A 25,348-nucleotide genomic window follows, 5' to 3' on the forward strand; every position below is an offset into this window, starting at 1 on the left:
AACAAAAAAAAGTTGATTGATGAATTTTACACACATAAAAGAGATAGGTAGAGGTAGATAAGTAATTATTATCTTCATAAAGTAACCTTGGAAGTAAGACGCCCCGCGCGCCGCGGGACGCCGGGGCTTGGGAGTAAGATCCCGGTAAGGGCATTTATTTGTGTGATGAGCACAGATATTTGTTCCTGAGTCATGGATGTTTTCTATGTATATAAGTATGTATTTATCTATTTAAGTATGTATATCGTCGCCTAGCACCCATAGTACAAGCTTTGCTTAGTTTGGGGTTAAGTTGATCTGTGTAAGGTGTCCCCAATATTTATTTATTTATTTATTTTAAGACGATGATATTTATTACCGCAGATTAAAAATTATAACATGCAATAAGTTAATTCGAAACAGTTACACTTTAACAATGATGGACCCATCTAGCTAGTTAGTCCTGTTGTCTGTATTATGTTGTGGTGTATAGTATACAAGAATCTTGCATTGTGCGTTATTGCATTATTTTAATCGGATCCTATGATCATTTTGTTACCTTCGATATTGTATCAAAATCGTTGATATGTTTATAAGTTGCGACATAATCGTATTTTCATAGCATAACCTCCGCAATTTTGTGCCACATCATGGCATACAAAAACAATGCAATTAGTCGTTACCACATGAAACTGGAACAGCAGTTAATTGCAACGAGAATTAGCACTTCAGTGACATTTCCGCTTAAATTATACGTTGAACCCATTATTTGCTTTGTGATAAGTGTAACGACCCAGTTAGACGTCTTTAAAGGTCATTTAAGGTGTTTTGCTGGATTATGGTGATATTAGAGCAGTGTGTTCTGCATTGCAGAATTTTAGATCAGTACAAAAGGATTTTGGAACTCAAGGATTGAACAAACCTCAGCGCATGAATAATTTGATTCTTGAAACTTGATTTGTGAGGATAAGGATCTTTTGTTTGCTCGCCCTACATTCATCCTTCATTTCTTGAAGCAAGGTAGGTACCTAGCTTTTGTCTATCTTTCTATTAATGAAGCTCAAGAACAACACGTTAAATTCCTTCGGTTTCAGATAGCTTGCTCCAGATTCCTATATTCGTTGTCTGGAGCAATAGTGTATTACTTACTGTCTCTTATTTTGTGCCATATATTCTAAAATCAGTGTTATAGTGTCCCATCTTCAGTGTTATAATGTCCTATAATATTTATTTATTTATTTATCTTGGTCAAAATGGTCAAGATTCTTTATTGGTCTTAAAGATTTGTTCTTTGATTAAAGTAGTTAACCATACTAGTTGTTCCTGTTTTTAAAAGTCGAAACGCAGTAAATTTAAAGTTTTGGTCGATTTCTTGTAAATCCGCGGTTCTTTAGAACGAAACTTCAATTTAAGTCTGAATGGAAGCATTTAGGTAGGCGATTACAGCGTTTCGCACTTGGCCTACTGCTAGTCTCTAAAGACAAGGGATGGTCTTACCAAATGACATGATATTGGCGGTTGATGAGGTACTCCCAGGCGTAGGCCTTGTTCTTTGAACTGTCCAGGCCAAGTCGAGAGCACTCGCTTTTCAGGAACCGCCGTCGCGCCTCCATCCGCGCGTTCACCTCCATGAATTTGTCGCGGGTTAGGAGGCCATCATCGTTTGTCCCGTTTTCGTACATGTACTGTAACAAAAATTTGAGTTAGATGTGGGTATGTTAGTGGCGCGGTATGGTTGCTCTTGATATGATAACAAAAGTGGGACTTTCTGACATTGTGAGTTATTATGCGCCTACTATATCGAGCTAGGAGTCTACTAGAGAAAATCGACGCTTGTAAATGACCAGCATTTTTCTCCTCTTTCCTTAAATTAAAACGCAGCTAATTACAGTGACAAAGACAGATGCCGGTTTCAGTTTGCGGTTGTCCCTTAGATTATGAATGCATTCTGCAGCGGCCATATTAGGTCCGGTGGAAAGTGGACACAAACTTTAACCTAAAAATATTGAACATCCATACCAATATTATAAATAGGTGTGTGTGTGTGTCTGTTTGTTTGTCCGTCTTTAACGGCAAAACGGAGCGACGAATTAAGTAGAGATAGTTGAAAAGATGGAGAATGACATAGGCTACATTTTGTCTCTTTATACCCCGCTAATTTCCTAAAATGGAGGGGGGGGGGAAGTTTGTATGGAGAATTCCGCAATTTTCGAATTTAACGCTAGCGAATTAAGCGCCGCGGGCAAAGCTAGTTGGTTAAACATGTAAAACCAGTTCAAGGTAGGGCATAGGCGGGTGGTAAACATTAAGCTTAAACTTATGAGAAATTATTTCTTCAAAATAGATGTTAAAATGAATGTCTCTTCGCTAAGTGCATTTTCACATTATCCGATCCGATATCGGATGTCGGACCGATATCCCATACATTACAGGCGCCATCTTGGATTTTTTCTATTGAAATCCTTCCGACATCCGATATCGGATCGGATAATGTGAAAACGGCCTAAGGCTAGTATCTAATATTAAATAAATGGGTTAGAACAACCATAGTTGATATTGTAGTGTTGCATACAGCCAGACATGGGTAAGCTACGAGTGAAACTTCATAGGAGCGACCTTGTTTTTGGTTAATTAACATAGTTAATTAATTCATATCGTTACACTAAATTTAATACACTGACTATTTGCCTGTGTGGTGCGGGTTTAGAATTTCACAGTGAACATATTCATCAGTATCGCAATGTTACAGTTTCGTTTTCTTTCTTATTTGTCATCAACTTTGATATTTCAAATTAGTTTATCTTATTAAAGACTGAAAATATGATAGGTTATGAATTTACCAGGGGAAATAGTAATTGAAAAGTTTATTAAAATAGTAAAAAAACAGTGTTGGTAATATACACGTTGCCTAAAAGGTTCGCGTTAACCAAAAAGTGTTGTACAAACATAATAAACCCGTCTACCCGTGACCACGAACATAATGTGATGTTCGAAACGTCGGGCCAAATATAAATGAAAGCGTTTACGCGATTAAGTCCCGTTTTGTTCTAAAATTATGAGTGCAAATCGTGTTAGTCTAAATCAATATAATATAAACATAATAAACATTAAACAAACATTAGTGTATGCGCCCATTGACGATCAATCCGCCGGATTGTAACGATCTGTCATGTGTCTTAAGCGCTGTCACTTTTATTTTCTGACGGATCGTCAGTGGACCTCTACAATTTTTTTAATTAATTAGGTAATTTTAAACGAAGTCACTGTACTGTCAGATTTTTGTACTGTAAGCTATTAAAAGTCGTAATTGTTTGAAGTGGTGTTTACTAATGTGTTTGTTCATTATCGCTTTCATTCGAATTAGTTTAATTAAATTTATTCCTATGAAGTAAATTAGGTACCTACATTAGACATTTTACGTAGGTAATCCATACTAATATTATGAATGGGAAAGTGTATGTGTCTGTTTGTTTGTCCGTCTTTCACGTTAAAACGGAGCGACGAATTGAGGTGATTTTTTAAGTGAAGATAGTTGAATGGATGGAGAGTGACATAGGCTACTTTTTGTCTCTTTCTAACGCGAGCGAAAGCTAGTAATTCATATTTTCATTTTGCTATATCCATCGTCCAAATGAAGATTATTATTTTCATTTTCATTTTCATTTATTATGAACCAACTTACACTAACAGATAAACCAAACATGTAAGTTATAGGTTACAGGTAAAGATTACAACACAGTACTATACAACTATACATAAAAATGAATTTACAATCTAGACAGTACTAGTTACGACATGTCACTTACATTAGGTATATCAAATAAACTTATATCTCTAATACATAATACTATTCTTAAATGCTATGACTATATTATCTCCTTGAGTTGAGTGAAATTATTACCCAAATGTTGCCGATTGCAAAAGGCATTTGACTCAAACTTTATGATCTCAGTAACTTATGATTTACGATTAATTTCCTGCAACGGCGGCATAAATTAGTGGATAAAATAGTTTTCAGGGGTTATAAATTAGACGTTATTAGAAAGCGCGATAAAATATTTATCTCTGAATTTTCAGTTTTCAGTGTTCAACAACAAGACGTTCTTTGAGCTATTTCGAGAAAAGAGGTCACATTCGTTTTTGAGGAGAGTTTTGATAAGTAGTACCTATCTGAGTTTGAGAAAGAATATGTGTTAAAATATATAACAGGTAAACTAGCAGTAATTAGGTAAATGATGGAGGCCTGCGACCCGCTTCGTATTAATTTTTTTGTCAAATATTAGGTCTAGTTACGACATGGATTGGATATATCGGTGTTAAACATTAGGTTTTAGTTTATTGAAACGTCGCTGTTAATATGGACAGATTGATATCGCAGTGACATCTTTTTCACATCTTTAAAGGATTGTTAGAATTCGGCTGGCAGTAAAAGAGCGGGAAAAACATCGAATCACGTGAGTGATTATGTGATAAAATAATTTTAGAATTAAACCACTATACGAAGATAACATGATGTTCGAAACGTCGGGCCAAATATATATATAAAAAAAAAATATTCGGAACGTAAAGCTTAAAAACACTATTACATTATAAAAAAGGAGTGTACAAGTTTCTAATGGGTCGGCAACGCGCACGTGACACCCTTAGAGTTGCAGGCGTCCATAGGTTACGGTGACCGCTTTCCATCAGGCGGGCCGTATACCTGTTTGCCACCGACGTGGTATTAAAAAAAAAAACATATGTCCTGCCAAACCACATGTAAGTGTTTACGCGATTAAGTCCCGTTTAGTTCTAAAATTATGAGTGCAAATCGTGTTAGTTCAAATCAATATAATGTGATAAAATAACTATTAAACGCTATTTTTAAGCACAGTTACCAGTACGACATCAGACTCAGTTTATTTCGCAGTACGTCTCCATTTCACTTTCCAGTCTCACTAACCTAAACTTAGGTTTAGTGGCTAACTTTCCCCGCTTTCCCGCAAGAACCTGAGCGGAGTGCGATCCCATTCCAACTCGGCTGCACTCGTCTTGAGATGCCAGAAAGATTATATACGTAACTGCAGATACGCCACTATCATACAACGTTATAACACTTAAAACCGTGAATTATGTAACTGTGTTTATTCCAGGGCCTTTAGAGGCCAACTGCCTCTGACGAAAATACGGATGAAAATATAGAGATAAAGACTACAATTCAGTGCGTCCACGATTGTACTTTTGGCTACAGAACCTGAGATGAGTGCGATTCCATTCCGACTCGGCTGCACTCGTCTTGAGATGCCAGAAAGGATTATATAGGTAACTGCAGATACGCCACTATCATACATCGTTATAACAGTGAATGATGTAACTGTATGTTTATTCCAGGGCCTTTAGTGGCGAAAAATAGCCACTGCCTCTGTCATAAATACGGAACGAAAAGACTACATACAATTCTGAGCGTCAACGATTGTACTCATGGCTACAGAACGAATGAGTACGATCCCATTCACACTGTCGGCGGCACTCGTCTTGAGATGGCAGAAAGTAATATATACGTAACTGCAGATACGCCACTGTCATACAGATTTATAGCCGTGAATGCAGTGACAAATGACTGAGTATCATCGTTGACGCTACATGGCGAATGACACGTATCTGGCTGTCACGCCAATATGGAGGAGCAATAGAGATAATCACGATTACCACGAGACTTCGCCTAGTGTCACCGTAGAGAGACGTTGTGGTAGTAAGATTATAAAGCTTTTTTCGTAAATTTACAGAGAGACAGCAAAGCTGTAGAAGCAATGAATATACAATTTTTTCAATAGACTTTCGAGTTTTGATTAGAGAGCTATAAATCTTGGGATAGCACGTTTTCCTAGAGATCTAATTTTAACTCAATCGCAATATGTTAGAGGTCAATTTTAACTCAATTGCGACAACTTGTATTCTTGTTTCGTAAAAAAAATATCTTAGTTAAGTCGAAATAGAATCTTGGATCAAAACAATAACAATTTAGTTGCTCAACGTGATGTTAAAAAAAATCATACCTACGTACAAATTTGGACACGTTATTTGTGCAATTCCTGTTAAGTTTGTACATTTGGATCACGTCTCCGATTTGGATAAAAATTGGTAGACTGATCTATCAGTTTGAGTTGTTTCCCAAAATCTCTAGTTGATTGTATGAAACTTTCCTTTTTTGTTACCGAAAATGTATAGAAATCTGGTGACAAAAAAGGAAGGTTTCATACAAACTACATAGGACATTTTGGGAAACCTAGTGCTGGATCTTGCTCAGCATCATGGACTCTAACAGCCTACCAATTTTTATCAAAATCGGAGAAGTGATCCAAATGTACAAACTTAACGGGAACTGCAATTTTTATGGTAGTGACATATCTTTTACCTTACGTGATCTGTGCTAGAACCAATCTCAATAAAAATAAAAAGTCCCCGCTTTTCCCTACGTATCTCAATCTCCTGTCTCGATCCAACTCGATCGAGTCTTCCAACAACAACGATTCGAGTGGGTCTAATCAAATCTATACGACTTCGTATGCCGCGTTTATGAACACTTTACTGGGGGCCTTATTTCGCACATTTAAACTGACGTTTCGTGTTGATTCTCCGATGATACCGATAGGAAATATATCCACTTTTAGAATAGGTATAATCAACTGTTCATGGGCCCGATTTTTGAATCTCGAACGCATGAATTCGCCGTTCGAATGCATTTCGAAAGTCGTATTATTATTATTTATTAATTATTAGAATACAGCGGTAACCTTATGATTACAATATTGTCCCGCAAAACTCTGGAAAGAGTTTGACTGCAGGAACAGCAGTCTCTCATATGTATATAATACTACTTTATAAACATTTTTACAGTATGACACATATTATAACAGTTTAACAAAAATAGAACAAATTATGTTAAGGTAATGTATTCAGGTAGTGCTTTTTTAACTGGTTTTTGAATTTATTAGGGTGCTTTTCACTTCGGATGGCTTCAGGTAAGCTATTGAGCAGATATGGGATGCGCTTTTTTAGCGATCTGTCTCCAAAGTAGTTATGTATTCTGGGCACGGATAGCTTACCTGTAGCCACCGCTTTAGTATAGTAGCTATGGCCTATGGGATCTACTGATATATTAGAAGCGTTTTGCACTAGACAGCCATGGTTATTGACTGCAAGCAGGTATTTATGTTTAAGGCTGACTGGTAATATTTTGCATATTTTAAAAAGTAATCTATAGTTGCCTTTACATTTGGCTTTGGTTTTGTTGTTAACTAATAGTTTTAAAAAAGCGTAGCATTACCTACGTCGTTTTCCACAGACTTTCGAACGGCGAATTCATGCGTTCGAGATTCAAAAATCGGTCCCCATATTACATTTGCATTTCATACTTTTAATGGTTGTACGTTTTTAAATTTATTTGTCATTCATCGTTAAATCACTTCTACTCATTTCCTCAAAGGTTGACTGGAAGAGGACATTAAGGGATAAGTCCGCCTACATTGAATATTACTGACCCTGTAACGGTGTCTCTTTTGTTTCCTTTATGTACAATAAAGCTTATATATATTTATATTATATATATATATATATATATATATATTGTATATATATATATATATATATGTATATATACAGAGTGGGGCCTGTAACAAAGGCGAAGAATTGAACTGTAGGCTATTCTCCTTATACTGATCAACATTAGTTCAGTGACTTTTAAAAATTATGATGTCTTTAAATTTTTAATTTTTCATACAAAATAAATATTAGCTTCAATGTACGCCATTATTGTTGTCATTGACGTTGTCTGTCACACTTTAAACTTAACAGAATTCGCAATACATTACCTCTTAGAAAAAACTTTCAAGGGTGATAAAAATTAAAATACAAGTTATTTTTAAAAGTCGCCGAACAAATGTTGATCAGTATAAGAAGAATAGCCTAGAGTTCAATTTTTCGCCTTTGTTACAGGCCCCACTCATATATATATATATATATATGTCGGATCGTGGGCGTATCATACCAGAACCGTTGTCAGGACCCGTTGTAGTTGTTTATGAGAGCTTTTCAATGAAATACCATGTCCATACCACAGAATTTACTTCACAAAATCGATTACACATTAAAACACGTTATAGATTACATCCCGCCTATTATTTCGAGCAAACTGCCGGATTAGACCGAAGAACCTCCAACAACGCCAGCACTCCTCAACCATTTTTGCCTGCAGCTCGATCGGCAGCCTCCAATCATCTGTTCATCATCTGTTTTTCGATTCTGTTCTTTTAGACAATAGCGTCCTCTCTGGCGTTTTGGCAGAACTCAGTCGAATACCAGCCAGGTTGTACAAAGTTGTAAACCCTTGTTTGCTCTATTTGTCAAATATAGCGTCATAAAACGTGTCTCAAACCACATTTTAGTCATTCTCCGACACGGCCAACCTGACATATTCGCGTCCCTTGCGAATACAATCTCCCTGAAGAAAGTTCTTTGTAGTTTTCGCATGTGGACTCCATCAGTTGCAAAAAGATTAACAGGTTAGCCAAATGCACAAACGCTCACGACAATATCTGTATCGTAGCTATCTATCTCTCTCGCTGTCTATCGCTCTCAGCCAGACCGCATTTCTGTCGGCGTCTGGCGTCGACGATTTTCAGGTAACTTCTACTTCTCCGACACAGCATCAGCATCCTCTAACATCGTGTACGTCACTGCAACGTACATCTGTGAACAGAATACAACAATCTGAGGTATCAAAGCTCATCACTCGGCCTCCCTGACCTGAAGAACATTCTCATTCTTTTTTTTTTATTGCCAAGCAAATAGTTAAAACCCAAACATTTAATACTGCACTAACAATCACAAGATCATTATTTAGCATCAAATAAAACATTTAAGCAGTAACATACAGTTAGGCTAATTTTCGCCGCACAAGGGGTACATTCCAAAATTTCCAAAGAAAACAGCGTGAAAATAATGTTCCGAACAATATGCAAAACAGCCTTTGCAAGAACCTTGCCGTAGAACTCTCATTTCAATTAAATCCTTCACTAATTTCCCATAGTTTACTTTTTTACTACTTCTTACTCACTAGGTACATTTGATTATCTCGACGACGATGACCTAACTCATGGTAGGGGTTTTTTTAAACATTTTGTTCAATTGTTATCTTATTAATAAAGCGTTGTTGGCCAGCATTATTCCAAAAATTTAGTTGCGATTCCAGAGAACGCTTAACGATTTCTAACCGAGAGGCTTTAATATCGTCTGTTTAGATGGATAAAATGTTTAGTGGACATGGCTTTCATCGCCCCTGCGCATTAGATGCATACATAATGTCATTAGACATTCGATTTGAATCCATTGATATTATGATAATTTCTAAAGGCTATTATCACATTGACAAATTAGTTAAAGATTAAAATTTCTCTTGAATTTTTAGAAAAGTTAAAGGCAAATCGGAACATGACGATTTTATGTATGTAAGACCCTTCACTAAAATCAAATTTCAAAAAGGACCATGTTTAACAAAATCACAATCAAAAGTAAGTATCCATTTCTTTTTCAAAATATGGCTCTTACGAATAAAGATAAAAGATTGAAGGCCCGATGGTCGTTTGTATTAGCCACTCAATTGCTCTATAATTTTCAATTAACTCTATTATCAAGTATAACTATAGCTACCAAAATCAGTTCTATCTATGTGCAAATTATTTTTATTTAATTCAAAACTTGTCAAAAACCGATAAAAACCGTGTGAAGCCCCTTAAAAGCAGCTTTTCGACATAACTCAAATATTTTGGTTGAATGTTTACATGCTGATTTTTAAACACAATCAAATTTTAGTTACCAATAAATAGGTACCAAGGTATTTAAGTTTTAGAATAGAACCTACAGCTTACTTGTTTGATTGCCATAACACGTACCAAAATATGTAGTTCCGTTTAGTTTACTGTCCTAACCGAGTTCCCGTTATTCTCCATAAGCACAAATTATCAAAACATGAAATATTACAGATTGGTACTTCATTCCAGTATTATCATTAAACCACTTCCACAATTGAACAAGAAAATATGATAAAATGTAACTAGAAATTTACATACTAACATGACATTATCTGACTGACACAGTCATTACTTCAAAATCAAACAGCTTTAGGACATGTCCAAAAAGGATAAACATGCATTGAAAACATTAAAAGATAAAGAATTCACAACTCATTTTTTTTTAAACGAATGCGAATATAATGAACTTGGCGTTGCTAGACTTAGTAATAGAATATTTTCAAAGATAGGTGTTTGTACAGAACACAATACATTAACAGAAAAAAATACTGTGCATAATTAATTGGTTTCGCGTTACCTAGATATGTTTCAAACCACATTAAAGTCAGAAACAGTCAAAAATAACGACTATTCGCTTATAAATCACTTGAATATAAACTCAGATCATAACACAGGGTGTCACTTCCCCGTAGTTGACTCTATACCAGACGAATTAAAATCTCCAAGTAACGGTACCCACTAACAATTTTGCGTATTTTTTTTCAAACAGGAATATCATAATGTATCTTCATTCTTGAAACTGGGATAACTAATTATGTACTTCAACAATAACATCTGTAAATTCGTAACCATTAAACCGAACGGACCGTTTCATTTTTAATAGAGGAACTCGTATGCTATATTTACAACCTTTGGTATCAAGTGAAAACTCAAAAAGGAAACACATTTTGCTCATAGTAAACGGAAAACTTTAAAAGCAATTTTATTTTATTTTAGTAACCAATATATTTTCACATGGGTCACACGTGCCAATGCCTATAAAATCAACACCAAGTGCCAAATAACAGACTTCGTAACAGACATCACATCGCTAACCTCTTCGCCCGGTCTGAACCCCTTAAGTTGCAGTTACGAATGACACTGTGCTCTCCAGCATCCAGTTCTCAAACGCCCTCTGAACAACCAAGGCTCCGCGTGCAGCTACCAACCTTAAGTTCCAGTTACGATTGAGTCTGTGCCCTCCAGCAACCAGCCCTCAAACGCCCTCTGAAGAACTCAGGTTCCGGTAGCGACCGCCAAATCATTTTTTAAAATAACTCACCTACCTTTATCAAATGTTAACGTTACTATTACTTTGAGAGGGTTGTAGCCTTAACGCGTTATCTTTTATACCAACGACATAATAAAAAGGATATGCGCGAAGAAATTTGTTTTGTCCTATTACTGGTAAAATTCTTAATGTATTGTATGAACTGAGCAACAAATTTTAATATCCTTCTCAAATCATAACATGCTAACCTAGTTATTGTCATTTGTGTTTCATGGAAAATATAGTCATTCGTTAAGTAGGTACCTCATTTTAATGACAATTAGAATCAAAAATTAGTCAACTTATTTTTCATTATTAATTGAATGTAACTATCAACATTGAATAAACTTTTTAGAGATACAAACATCCAACAAAATATCACTGAAACATGAAGTTACTTTTATTGGAAACTGAAAATTGAAATCCTAATATAGGCACATTTTTTTTGGATTACTATTTCAAACTTTAAAAACTTCTGGCTATGGCATGGAAAGCTCTAACTTTATTGTTCAATTATAATCGCACAACTTCTAACCCTTGACACCTACGCAGCTACGTTTTTGAAATCAAGCCGCTGGTACAGTTTGTAAGCCCAGTCATTTAGTTAACTCTAAATAAAAACACGCGTTCACCTAAAACTATCGCACTTTCGTTCGATTTTATCTTAATTCAATCAGATCAATAAACAGTCCTCTCAGGACTCAGGTTAAAACATCCGGATGCCAGCAGGCGCTCCAGCCAGCCGCGTCACATCAAATTTAAGAACTCGCCTGACTTTGTAAGCTCGTTTTTAATTACTCATAATCGTAAACCAAATCTTAACTACCAATAGCTAACGTTAACGTTGCGGTACTAAGATAGCACACACACTAAACAGACATAGGTAAATCAATCTAAACAAAATGGTAAGTACTAATCAAAATTATTTCTCACTGTAATAGCTTCACCCGATAATTGTTGGTATACAGGTACTATAATGAACGCTGCGTAAGAATACTCTATTTCAAATTGCATTTTCCACAAGTAAACCACGTTAAATGCACACGGCACTGAGCTAAGACGGCTAAACCAACTCTTCAGTACGTCTACGTATCGAAACTTCTGTACTAACATTTTAAACATCAGTTCACATACTCTCCTACGTAAATCCCGTGTCGTTAGCCTTGTGAGGCACATTCAACCAATTGAACCAATACAGTAACAGATCATAATAGAATAGAAACAACTCACAGTATCATTTAGCAGTCTGGCAGAAGCTTACAGTAGCAATATGGCAACCAGTGGGATCTTGACGGTTTCTGTAATGAATGTATGGAACCAACCATCGTTTGAGCAACATTAGCTCCCATCTCAGCAACTCTATCTTCATAGGTCATGGTGCGGTACCTATAAATTTTTTTTTTTACGTTCTCTAGATACAGATTTTACAACAATATTAATTAGTAATTAGCATTACACAACATCAAATAAATTAACACAACAGAAATAAATCACAACAAATCACAATTCATAAAATTTTCACGTCAACTGTCATATGTCAAGTGGGTATTTTTCATCATAACGTTTCCGTATTTTTCACCAGCATAATCATGGGATTTCTTCATTATCTTCAGCATAAAAACTTTTGACTTGACTTTAGGAATACCAGCTTTCTTTCCGCTTTCAGACCATCGTTAGGTATTTGCCAAATCTTGGCTACTAGGAGGAATTCCGTAGCGAATTCCAGTTGTTCGGCCCAGCTTCTGATGTCGGATCGTGGGCGTATCATACCAGAACCGTTGTCAGGACCCGTTGTAGTTGTTTATGAGAGCTTTTCAATGAAATACCATGTCCATACCACAGAATTTACTTCACAAAATCGATTACACATTAAAACACGTTATAGATTACATCCCGCCTATTATTTCGAGCAAACTGCCGGATTAGACCGAAGAACCTCCAACAACGCCAGCACTCCTCAACCATTTTTGCCTGCAGCTCGATCGGCAGCCTCCAATCATCTGTTCATCATCTGTTTTTCGATTCTGTTCTTTTAGACAATAGCGTCCTCTCTGGCGTTTTGGCAGAACTCAGTCGAATACCAGCCAGGTTGTACAAAGTTGTAAACCCTTGTTTGCTCTATTTGTCAAATATAGCGTCATAAAACGTGTCTCAAACCACATTTTAGTCATTCTCCGACATATATATATATATATATATTTACTACTGAACTAATGACCAAACCCAACTATTGTAGATCGTCTAGTAGTATTATATGTAAATCAAAATTGACTTTTGTTACATTATTTTGTTACTTAATAAGTACCTACGGTTGTTTGTGTCTACACTTGATAGAATCAACATGGAATAATATTTACTTTTGACAATAGAAAATTGACAGTTGAGCATGTCGAATAAGGCCCCAGTTTGTCACGAGAGTTTTGCTCCTAGTTTGATAAGATAAAGTTTTTGTTAGGGTTCATTTTGATTAATATTTTACGACGATTCGTTTACGATGCTACAAATAGCACAATATTACGTGTTATCTACTGAAGAAGTCATGTACAGTCAAGTCGACTAATTGGAACCCTAGGCCACTGTACAACTATATCATATAGTGACGTTATAAATCACGGGCCCATTTCTCAAATTGAGTTACAAGTTACAAGAGGAAGTCTCTTTCCAACTTGTCATATTAGACATTGACAACCGCTTGTAAATTGTAACTTGTAGCTTCGAGAAATGGGCCTCATTGTAAGATTTGTAAGAAATCTCTTACTGCTTGTCATTTTGGCATGGTTGTATCATGGATCCAGGGGGGGGGGTCATGACCCCTGAGCCTAGGCTGGCATACAAATAGACCACGTGACCCCCCCGGCGGGCCTGGCCCTTTACCACGTGTCCCCCCCTGGGCACGAAGCTGGATCCGCGCTTGGGTTGTATAATGGCCTAGGACACCTCGGACACTGGCGGTCAAATATATGAAAGAGGCGCGTTCCTAGCACACTGAGCACACAGTCTAAGCTCGTGTAGGTGAACGCGTACTATGCTGGTATGAGTCAAATACGACAGGTCGACTGGTCGCGTTTTTGACAGGCGGTAACTGTGAGGTAACCGAGAGGGGGTGGGCGGCACTTTCAGCGGAGAGCGGGAGTGGCCATACTGTACGATAGTACTCCTTATTATACTGTGCCTAGGGTTCCAATTGGTTAACTGTACTTGATGTTCATTAGCGCATTGCTTACTTGATTTTTTTTATCTTTAATCATTGACACAAGATATATTATAAAAATATCATTTATACAAAAACTTGCTATTATTGTAAACTAATATACGTAACCATTGAGTAGAGAACAATATAGACAACCCATTCATTAAAAGAATAGTTTACAAATGACTAATGAAGATCTTATCAGCCATTTGTTTTGTCTAATATGTTTGATAATCATACAATTTTGTGTTTACAGGAATATTACTGATCCAAATAATGATAGGTAAAGGTAATCACCATAAGATAGAGATCTTAATAACCCATCTTTAGGGTTCTGTGTTCAGAGTGAAAAACTAAGCTATTGTATTAGTATTACCAAAGACATACCGTCACTACTTTTAAAAAATCTCGTATCTCACGCTGTTACTCAAAGTTAAAACGCAGTAAGTCTATATGCATTCCATACATACTTACTACAATTTTCTTTTCATTAACAGATGAAGAGAGTTTTTTTACAAGTGACGATTTTTAAAGTCTAAAGTAGTCACGATACTCTCAAGACTACGACCCGTATGCTACCAGTCGCACGCGACTGTATTGCTGGTCGCACGCTAGAGTCGCATAAGTTGCTAACAAAAATGGCGGTGGATCAAAAGTTTAATATTCGATTTGTCCAAGAAGTGGAAAATTATCCGTGTTTGTATACTTTGAACCATGAGAAAAGAGAGGCGTGGAAAATGCAAAAAAATGAATATGACAGGGTAGGTATTATATTTTGTTTTTATGATGGTTTATTTACCTACTATTATTACATTAACCTACTACAAACTATGAAAGATGGCATTCATCGTGTTTCACCTTTTGTTGGCAAATGAACGCTCGTTGCTAGATGGCGCGAGTAATAGTTAATATTTGCAACTTGAGAGTAGCCTCGTTTAACACAAACCATAGAGAAAAGCGGTGGGTTAGACAATATTTGGGAACCTTTGGGGAAATTAGATGGCGCTAATATTAAACATTTTAACTACCAAGCTAACAAACGCCAAATCTGTCAAAACCTGCCAAAACGCCATCTAGGCCACCGTACCCCTTTCTCTATGGCTTTGAGGTACGTTTTTTTCCTAGACTTTATCCGTCTATGTGGAGTTACATATGTCTTTGGTACCGCCAAGTCTAGTAACATCAACATACACCAAAGAAAACTTAAAACAGGTTACTTCGTGCGGAAATTTTAAATATTGTAATATAAACTGACCTCTTTCGATTGCTTGTAAGCGCTAGTTTGATTATTTCTAGACGAGGCGATTTAATTCTAGACAGACCGCAGGTCAGGCATTAGTTTTCAAGGTTTCAAATGTCATTTACAGCGCACATGTAAATATACATTACACTCGTGTAAATGGTTAAACATTAGTGTATAAAGAAGTAATAAATAAGCATCTTCTAGAAAATTGTAAAATGGAAAAATGCAAAAAAAAAACACTTTAGAAGTTTTGTTGTTTCTTCCACGTCCCAAACATTAATTTGGTACATAAACGGTAATAACTGTGTTTGTTTTTGGTACGGTAGGTTGTGGAAACTTGTAAAAACGTATATAAATAAGTACTTAAGGACCAAATCTGAAAATTTCACAAAAAGGTACAGCTTGGTTTGGAATTAACATAAAGTATGCGTTTCCTAAAACATATTTCGACAAGTTTGGATTATTGGAAAGTGAAAAATATCACACACGAAACTTTCAATTGGCACATCTGGCGTAGCCAAATGGCATTTTTACGACGCGAAACGAAAACGAAACGCCGCGAAAGGTAGTCTGACTCTATCGCGCCAATACGAAAGAGCGATAGAGATAGGTAGATATCTACGAGTGTTTCGTTTCGTGAGCGTTTGTGCATTCGACCTGTACTATAATATATTCTGTGACTCGGCTACGTAGGCAGAAGCCATGCTTCTCGTGAATAACGAAATGCTCTTAACTTTTCATAAAGTATCGTAAAATTAACTCCGGAAAAAAGATTAGTCGCTAATTGATGAAGATGTTTCATCAAAGATTAAAGAAAAGCTGTTTTTAATTGACCCCGTGGATTGCGGCTGAGTTTTACGACGATAATTAGGGTTTACGGTTTCTTGTTGCAGGATTTCTCGTTTATTGCTCTATAAAAACAAATAGGCTGTGCCGGGTACTTAGCCAACGTCACAATCTCACAATTGCTTATACTTCATAAGCTTATCGTAGCGAGCTCTCCTTATGCTCTTTTTTTTTTTTTTTAATACTACGTCGGTGGCAAACAAGTATACGGCCCGCCTGATGTAAAGCGGTCACCGTAACCTATGGACGCCTGCAACTCAAACAGTGTCACATGCGCGTTGCCACCCCATTAGAAACTTGTACATTCCCTTTTGCTGTGTTAAGTACACAGCAAAAAGGAGTGTACAAGTTCTAAGGAGGGTTCGGGTTGCCGACGACTCAAAGGACAATAAACGGAACAAGTTAGTTCCGTAAGTCCTCCCGTCATCAGCACACCGCACCCCCGTTGAGCTCTGGCAGCCTTACTCACCGACAGGAACACAACACTATGAGTAGGGTCTAGTGCTATTTGGCTGTGGTCTTCTGTAAGGCGGAGGTACTACCCCAGTTGGGCTCTGCTCTAGATTCGAGCGAGACGATATCCGCTGTGCTGTGCCCTACCACACAAAGCGGAATATCATTCGCTATGCCCTACCTCCTATAGAAAGCTCTTCTTTCGATCGCCACGTCGTCGGTCGTAGTGTCAACAATTGTCACTTTGGCTAGACCGGCAGACGCGTTTTAACCCTTCGTCTGTGTTTGATAAGGATCCTAACATAAGGCGTTGGACTTTAAAATAATATATCAAAGTTAATTGTTTTATGACAATTTTTTGACAGACACAGACGAAGGGTTAAGCTAAGTATTTATCGCTGAGCGCTATTGAATTAATTCAAAATTACTGATTGATCGTGCCTGTGCACGAGCATCAAACAGTTTTACACGGTAGTAAGGTGTTTGGAGATACTTTTGCCATCTTTATCGACTTTTGTTTTATTTACTAGTAGCTTTTTCCCGCGGCATCGCTCGCGTTAGAAAGAGACAAAAAGTAGCTATGTCACTCTCCATCCCTTCAATTATCTCCACTTAAAAAATCACGACACACACTTTCCCATTTATAATATGAGTATGGATATGAGTACTGCAAAAGAGTATGGATATGAGTACTGCAAAATGGTAAGCGGAAGCAAGGCGGCCAATTTTTGCGGTTCAAAGATGTGTTGAAGCGACATATGAAGAGAGTTCATATAGAGCCAACGACTTGGGAGAGTCTGGCCAGTGATCGCCCACGGTGGAGGCATACCGTGCAGACACAGGTGCGTCAGTTTGAAGCTAGAAGGCACACAGAACTCGACGCTAAGCGCGACGAGCTAAAAGCCAGACCACCTGTGGCTATTACCTACAATTATGTCGGAGGGGTGCTGACCTGCCGCGAGTGTGGTCGCACATTCGTAGCAAAAATTGGCTTCGTCAGTCACCAGCGACGCTCTCATCTATAAAATGCAGTCGCCGTAGCCGAAAACGGATAGGAGGAGATGATGATGATGGATAGTTGACCAAATGCTTTTGCCAGACTTTTGCATTTTCTTGATTGAATTTTTGCTTGTAACATGCTTGAAATGTGTCCTATACGTCGTCATGCGCTTGTCTGGTACCTATGCTTCGTCTGTACACCGCTCAAAGGTGTAGTTCAATCCTGACGGGTTGCGTGCTTCGTCACGTTTAACGACTTCGTGTGCGCACTAAAGATGCATCTTAGTGTGAGCGGTGTCATCATTTGCTGCTAGTTATTACACACGTAGTTACCTAGATGTTTAATATGGAATAAAAGCTCTTATATAGTTTCGTCATGAGTGTTCATCTATTTGACATTTGCTTGAAATGAAAACAATTGTTCTTGGGTCTGTATTCTTTTTTCCGTAAAGCTTAAGTCATAATATATTGTTTGTATTAGGCATTTTAGTTACCTAACCAAAAGTATTTTTTTTTTCAGAAACCCAGAAATTTTTCATGATTGCCTTAAAGCTAAAATAACCTATCTTTTTAAATACCTAAAGTATATGGATAACCTTAACGAAAATCCTGAAAGTTAACGGTTTCAGAACTATGACTAATGATAACCTAACAATCATTATTATGGCTTTCAATAATGGTATCAAACAAAAGAATCCGATTATTTTTAGATCCAAATATCTAGTCTAGAACTATTGTTAATGGTCATGGTTATTTTGGTACCTATATCTAGTATAGTAATCAGGTAGGTACCTACCTATAGGTATAGCTAACGCAGCTGTAATTTTCACAATAGGGTGCATTGGGGTAACTTCGAAGTACAGAAATGGTTGGGTAATTTCGAAAGGGGAATCTTGATATGATAGATTATAGATTTTTATGGGACTTTCGAAATTAGACGGCTTTCGAAATTACCCCAATTCATCCTACCTATGTTTTTTGTAGTTATAAGACTGACTAAGTATATAAATGGATGAAATACTCGGACTAAACCAAAAGGAATATACTTAAATTATTTCGAACTTGTGTACCATAAATTATTGTAGTAGGTATTGGACTAAACTAAAATCCATAATCCTACGGACCAAATTGACAAGTAAGTGTGAACAAATGTTGCCACAGTTTGGCTAGTGTCGTTCTTATCGATATTAAAATTATTATTACACCGTAGATTTAAGATGTACCCAGACGGTACAATCAAATTGGCAATTTGATATTTTAATCAATATACCAACTTTTTCTGTGATTTCGACAGATCAAAAGGTCTGTAGACCCCTAATTAGATATAAAATGTTAATTTCAAACCAGCAATATTGTAAATGAAATTTATATATTTATTAAGTATGATAGTTTATTGAAAGAATTATTACAATTATTATGTTACAGCCGAAAGATGGAAAGATTGTGTAAATTACATAATAAAAACCGAGGACAAAATGTTACAACTCGACCATTTAGTGGACAATGTCTCGGATCGTTTTATTATAAATGTAACTGATGATGATGACGAAATAACGGAGCCTGGGAATGAATAATATTTTATAATAAAGACTAGTTATCGTCGGACAACATTTTTTTTTTTACCTACTGGTTCGGATAGCTTTTTATGCTATAAAACTAGTGCATTTTATTCATCCACTACCTCGAAAACCGAACAAACCAAAATGTTAACCTTTTATTTAAAAGTAACATACGTATTTTTGATTTAAACTAGTCTGTTATTTGTACTTTACAACTTGTCGATATATTGTTATCGACATATACCCTTCACTATTTTTATTTCACTGTTCCTGGTAACATTTCATCTGTCAGTCATTTGTCAATTTAGTCCGCAGGATTGTGAATTTTAGTTTACACTAGTTGTGGAGCAGTATTTTTTTTTTAGTGCATTCGAATCTACTTACGCTGTTAAGATGCAATCGTGCCTATTAATTAACTCCTGACATTCCAATGAGCCGATCTAATTAGGTACCCATAAGATTCGCGTCGTGATTGGCTGTGGTCGTGAAGCTTGTGCACGAATATACTTTGAATTTGAATTTAAGCAACAGATAGTAAAACTTTAAAAAAACTTACGACACGCGAGCTAGTATTGAAGATGATTTTTATGGAATAATTGTTTATTGCGTGCACCGATTTTAACCATTTTGCCTCTATTTGAAATCAGGTAATTTCATTGTTATTTTGTTAAAAAATACAGGTACAATAAACACCCGCAAGGGTGTTGAAATTGAAAATGTAAATCTGAAAGGTTTTTATAAATAAATAAAAAAGTTTTCAAGATACGTGTACGATTTTATTTTTCCTGTAATATTCATTATAATACCCATGTTTGGTGAAAATTTCATACATTTATGTTGGTAAACTTCGGAGATAAGGGGGGGGGGGAACGGTATTTTTTTTTACATTTTCCTTCAAAAAATATTTTTTTTCCACAACCAAAAAATTATAAAAAATAGTTTTGATATGTACAATTTGAGCTCTTTCTAACGATACCCCACTTGACCTAGTTACTTGAAATTTTCAGTTTGCCCCCCTTTCATTTTGGCCATTTTCTATCATTTATATTAATTAATTAAAAAAAAAAAATACTTTCAACTTGTAGAGGTTCACAATGTTTATAACTATTCCAAATTTCATATCGATAGCATAAGTAGTTCTCGAGATATTTAACAATGTGACAGACGGACAGACAGACGGACAAAGTCGCACCATAAGGGTTCCTGTTGTACCTTTTTGGTACGGAACCCTAAAAATCGTGAATTTTCCTAACAAAAGTTCTTCGAAAAAATAGTTAAATATAGATAGATAAGAACCATAACAAATGAGGATTTGTGGAGTATGTGCCGACAACCTCCGATCGCACAGGAAGTGGCTCAGCGGAAATGGAGATAGATCGGTCATACCCTTCGAAGAGGAGCTACCAACAGCACCAGTATCGCGTTTGAGTGGCGGCCTCAAGGAGGAAAGCGAGCCCGCAAACGCCTCTTACACACCTGGAAGCGAAGCGTAGAGAACGAGCTGAAGGAATATGGACTGAGCTGGAACGAGGCCAAGGCGCTGGCTCAAGATAGAAAGGCGTGGAAGGATTTTTAGGAGGCCCTGTGCACCTATGGGGTGATTTAGGACATTAACAACAATCTGTAACCCTAGAAATGTTCTTGGTTACTTACTATACTTAATATGCACCTTGATTTTCTTACCGTATTATCAACTACAAAAGTATACTTTATCAATAACCAATTAATCATACCTACTTATGCTCGACACCCAAAATTAGCTGCCTCCTTCGCTACATTCGCAGTTGAAAATATCGCCCAGTTTGCCTAACCGTCAAACTTCATTCGTTCATTCATTCGTGAATGACTCCGAATGGAACTAGTCCGTTCATTGTTTTACTATCGGAGAGTTTGCGGAATAAACTGCAAAGTTTGAAATGTTTGAATGAACAGTTCAGTTCGCCGGTCAATGATAGGTAACGGTGAACTATTTTTGAACTAACACGAAGCATTGAGCTCTGAAGTGCAGATATTTTTTTTTAATTCTATCAAACCGGAATATATAGAGAGAGAATTTAAACTTTGAAGGCATTCATGTTTTGCGCTTTATTCGATTAGCGGATTGATTAGTCCCACATGAACCTTTAAAATATCAATACTGAAGTAGATTTTTTCAAAGCTAAGTTTTATATAGACAGAACGGTGTCGGGCAAGCCTTTAATAGGGCTCCAGTGACCCATGACCCAGATATAACAACGAATCCGAATATAGGCTGATGAAGAGTGATAGCCACAGATGTCATATATACCATAGATCAAGCAAACGTATCTACTTAGCGTGTCAAATAAACTCAGTGAAATCCACTGAGTTGTCCGTCTTTACTCACAGCTTGCAGCTTTCGGGCGTCAATTTTTGTAAGTTGAAGTCAACCAAAACATAAAAAATGCCTCGTTACGTGATATTCAATTGCAACAACACAAAAATTATGAACAATCAAGAGCCTGAGACATATTTAAAATTACAGGCAAGAATCAACTTCAGTACAAAATTTGACACGCTCGGCCCCTATACAAATATATGAATTTGTTTCTTCTATCTAAATTAAGTTCTGTGGTGATAGCGTTCCTATTTCAAATCAAATAAAAGTAATATTATTCGCGAGTTTGGTGCTGCCCTCTCTCGGTTATTAATGTTATTATATGTTAAATCTTATGAAGTTAAATTAGTTCCAATTCCAACGGGCGCCGCTAGCATTGATGTTTGACATGTCCATAAGATTACGTGTGTATTTGTGACAATCAGCACCACTTAGGTTTACCCAAGGTCTACAGTTTGACTAAGGTTAAGGTCTAATGATCTGCTATGAAGTTCTATTGAACCCGTGCTTACCTAACACTTTAATTCGTATCAAAACCGGCTGAAATAAGTAGCTTTACAAGTTTTATATCGTTTTTTATTTAAATATGTTAATTAACATTACAGGTGTTAATTAAGATATCATTGTTAGGTTAGGTTAAGTTATAAAATGGCAAAAGTAACTATTTTCAGCCCCGTGTGGTGACGGGTTAAGAATTTCACCACCCCCTTTCTTCCGGTGGGTGTCGTAGAAGGCGGCTGAGGGATATGGGTTAAATTGTGGCGTAAGCGAGAGGCTGGCAACCTGTCACTTTAATGTCACAGTTTCGTTTTCTTTCAACCCCTTATTTGCCAAGAGTGGCACTGAAACTTGAGTAGTTTCATGTGATCTGTCTACCCCTTCATGGGATACAGGCGTGATTGTATGTCGTATTTTCAGTTATTTCAAAATAAAACTTTTAGTCAATATACCTAATAATGACTACATATTTTGACCTTTTGACCAATTTCCTTTCAGATGACGATTGCAGCAGAATAGTTGATAAAGGGCTGTTAGGGCGGAGTTTCCGAAAACAATACACCGGATAGGGTGCAGGGCTTTGCTTTAGTCCATAGGCGGCGGTAGCAAGCCTAAGCTGAGTCAGGCATACTGCCAGAAAACCGGGCCAGCAATATCTAATGAGGATTATCTCCACCTCTGAGAGAGAAAAAACCTAACGACAAAATTAAAATTTTGAAAAAACCGCCGTCTAAGTGGACCGATTTTCCCTTCCTCCCGAATAATTCAGTTTTCAAACAAAAACAAATCTAAATCGGTTCATTCGTTCGGGAGCTACGATGCCACAGACAGACACACACAGACTAACAATACAATACAATACAATACTCTTTATTGCACACCTCACATAGTTTACAAGTAATACACAAGAAACAAAACAAATTAAACAGAGGTAACAACAGGCGGTCTTATCGCTAACTAACTACCTAACTAACTAACACCCCTAACACCACTAACTACACTAACTTATAACACCCCGACGTTTTTGCGTCGGGGTTAAAAATAAACATATTAGACCTTATACATATTACATATCGTCACTACTTTTAAGAGGATACGGTAGCGAAAATGCTAAAATGGAAAGGAGCCCCCCTTTCAACTTGGGGCTTTTAGTTAAATATACAAGTGTTATTAACTAGATTTATCGAAAAAAAATTGTCCATTAAGAACAACTCAGTCAAAAGATATTTCAAAAAAATCTTTAAAATCGAGGTTCCGCTCTCGACTCTTTCCTCCTTCAAAACTTAATCAATCGGAACGAAATTTGAGAATCTGAATAACAATGAAATAATCTATGTCGGACCGTTTAGCTTTTTTTGGTTATTTGTTACCAATCTTGAGTATCACACCTTTTTTTGCGCCACAATGAAAAAGGCCGTTTTTGGAAATTTTTGATTGGCTCTAGAATCTTTAAAAAGCAGAATATCAAAAAAATCAAAACGGTCCGACACAGATAAAAATAATAACAATCTGTGTTGAAAAAATCATTGCTCTATCTTCAAAAACCAGGGAGGAAATAGTCGAGAGCGTTTGTATGGAGAATTGACCCCTACCGTATCATCTTAAAAAATCTCGTATCTCATGCTTCTCCTCAAAGTTAAAACGCAGTAAGTCTATATGCATTCCATACATACTAACTACAATTTTCTTTTCATTGACAGACGAAGATACAAGTTTTTTTAAAAGTAGTGACGATATACGTTTAAGTACACATACAGTGTGGTAAGATAAGTCGGGCCCTGCCCGGCTATTATGATTCCAATTTTATCACTTATCCGCATAGATAAGACATCTGTCACTCTCACACTGACATACTAGCCAGAACGTGACGAATGTTTTATCTACATAGATAAGTGATAAAATTGGAACCATAATACAGCTATTATGCCCGCCCGGCGGCTGCAAGGAAATTACATTGAAAAATCCTTAAGCTGGCTCATTTTACTTAAATTACATTATTCCTTTATTTTCAAAAGGAAACAGAACTGCATTCAAATATTAAACTCGCTTGCCTCGCTTTGTTAAAATTGTTCATATCTAAAACAAAATTTCATTGCAATTTTAAGGAGAGCGTAGCCAGCAGGCGTGCAACGTAATTTGGAGCAAATGGCCGCCGTTATTTTTTATAGATGCGGAAGAAAACAGAGAAAGCTAAGTGGAGTACGTTAACTACATTCTCAAATTGGAGGAGCGCATTAATGTATCCATGGACACTAACGCCGTGGCTTGCGTGGGCGACGGTCGCGCGACGGCGATGCGACGCATACGAAATCAAACCTTATCGATATAGAAGTATGAGACGCAACGGCGACGGTCGCGCGACCGTCGCCCACGCAAGACACGGCGTTATCCGCACGCCGCTTGAGCAAACTTATGTCCGGATGTTCTGCTGTACAGGGAGGGGGCGTAGCCGAATGGCATTTCTGCGACGCGAAACGAAATTGAAACGCCGCAGAAATGTAGTTTAGCTCTGTCGCGTCAATACGCAAGAGCGATAGAGATAGATAGCTACGAAAGAGATAATTATCATGAGCATTTCGTGAGCGTTTGTGCATTAGGCTACGCACACTGATAATATTTCTTATTCACCGTGTTTTATTATTTCTATTACATTCGACACATTTTAGGCTCATTATTAACGCTAGTACGAGTAACTATATCCTTTTACCTACCATGCCTACCTCTTTTGGGCATGCAAGCGTGAGTTTATGTCCATAAGTGTATACAGGTCAAGCGTAGGTTTTTCCTCTTCCCCTACTTAATTATGTATTAATGAATCTCTCTGATCGGACGATAGGAATAGCCCGAATAACCGGGGGTAGCGAGGTTTTAAAAATTCAAAGGGTTTCAGACAACGTAGCTTTAATAATTTATAATAACAATTTTCACGCTATCTACACAATCTTGCCGGACAGGTTGCTATAATATTACATTGGCTTTTAATCTGACTGTTACTTTGTTTTCCCCTCACTAGCTCGGAAACACGCGTTTTGTCCTTTAATACCAGCGGGTAAAAACGCATTTTATCCACTAGTGGATAAAGTAATTTGACCTTGAGTATAGTCAAATTAACTGCTTTAAAATTTATA

General features: G+C 36.9%; 1 protein-coding gene across 1 annotated transcript in view; it reads right to left on the reverse strand.

The window, feature by feature from the left end:
• LOC125234381 (carbohydrate sulfotransferase 11) overlaps positions 1-25,348 on the reverse strand; it is a 131,897-nt gene that overhangs the window by 11,696 nt on the left and 94,853 nt on the right. Inside the window, 1 exon segment of the mRNA XM_048140589.1 lies at positions 1,477-1,664. Within this exon segment, the coding sequence (XP_047996546.1) occupies positions 1,477-1,664 (188 nt within the window).

Source organism: Leguminivora glycinivorella, chromosome 16 (assembly GCF_023078275.1).
Source record: "Leguminivora glycinivorella isolate SPB_JAAS2020 chromosome 16, LegGlyc_1.1, whole genome shotgun sequence".
NCBI classification, from domain to species: domain Eukaryota; kingdom Metazoa; phylum Arthropoda; class Insecta; order Lepidoptera; family Tortricidae; genus Leguminivora; species Leguminivora glycinivorella.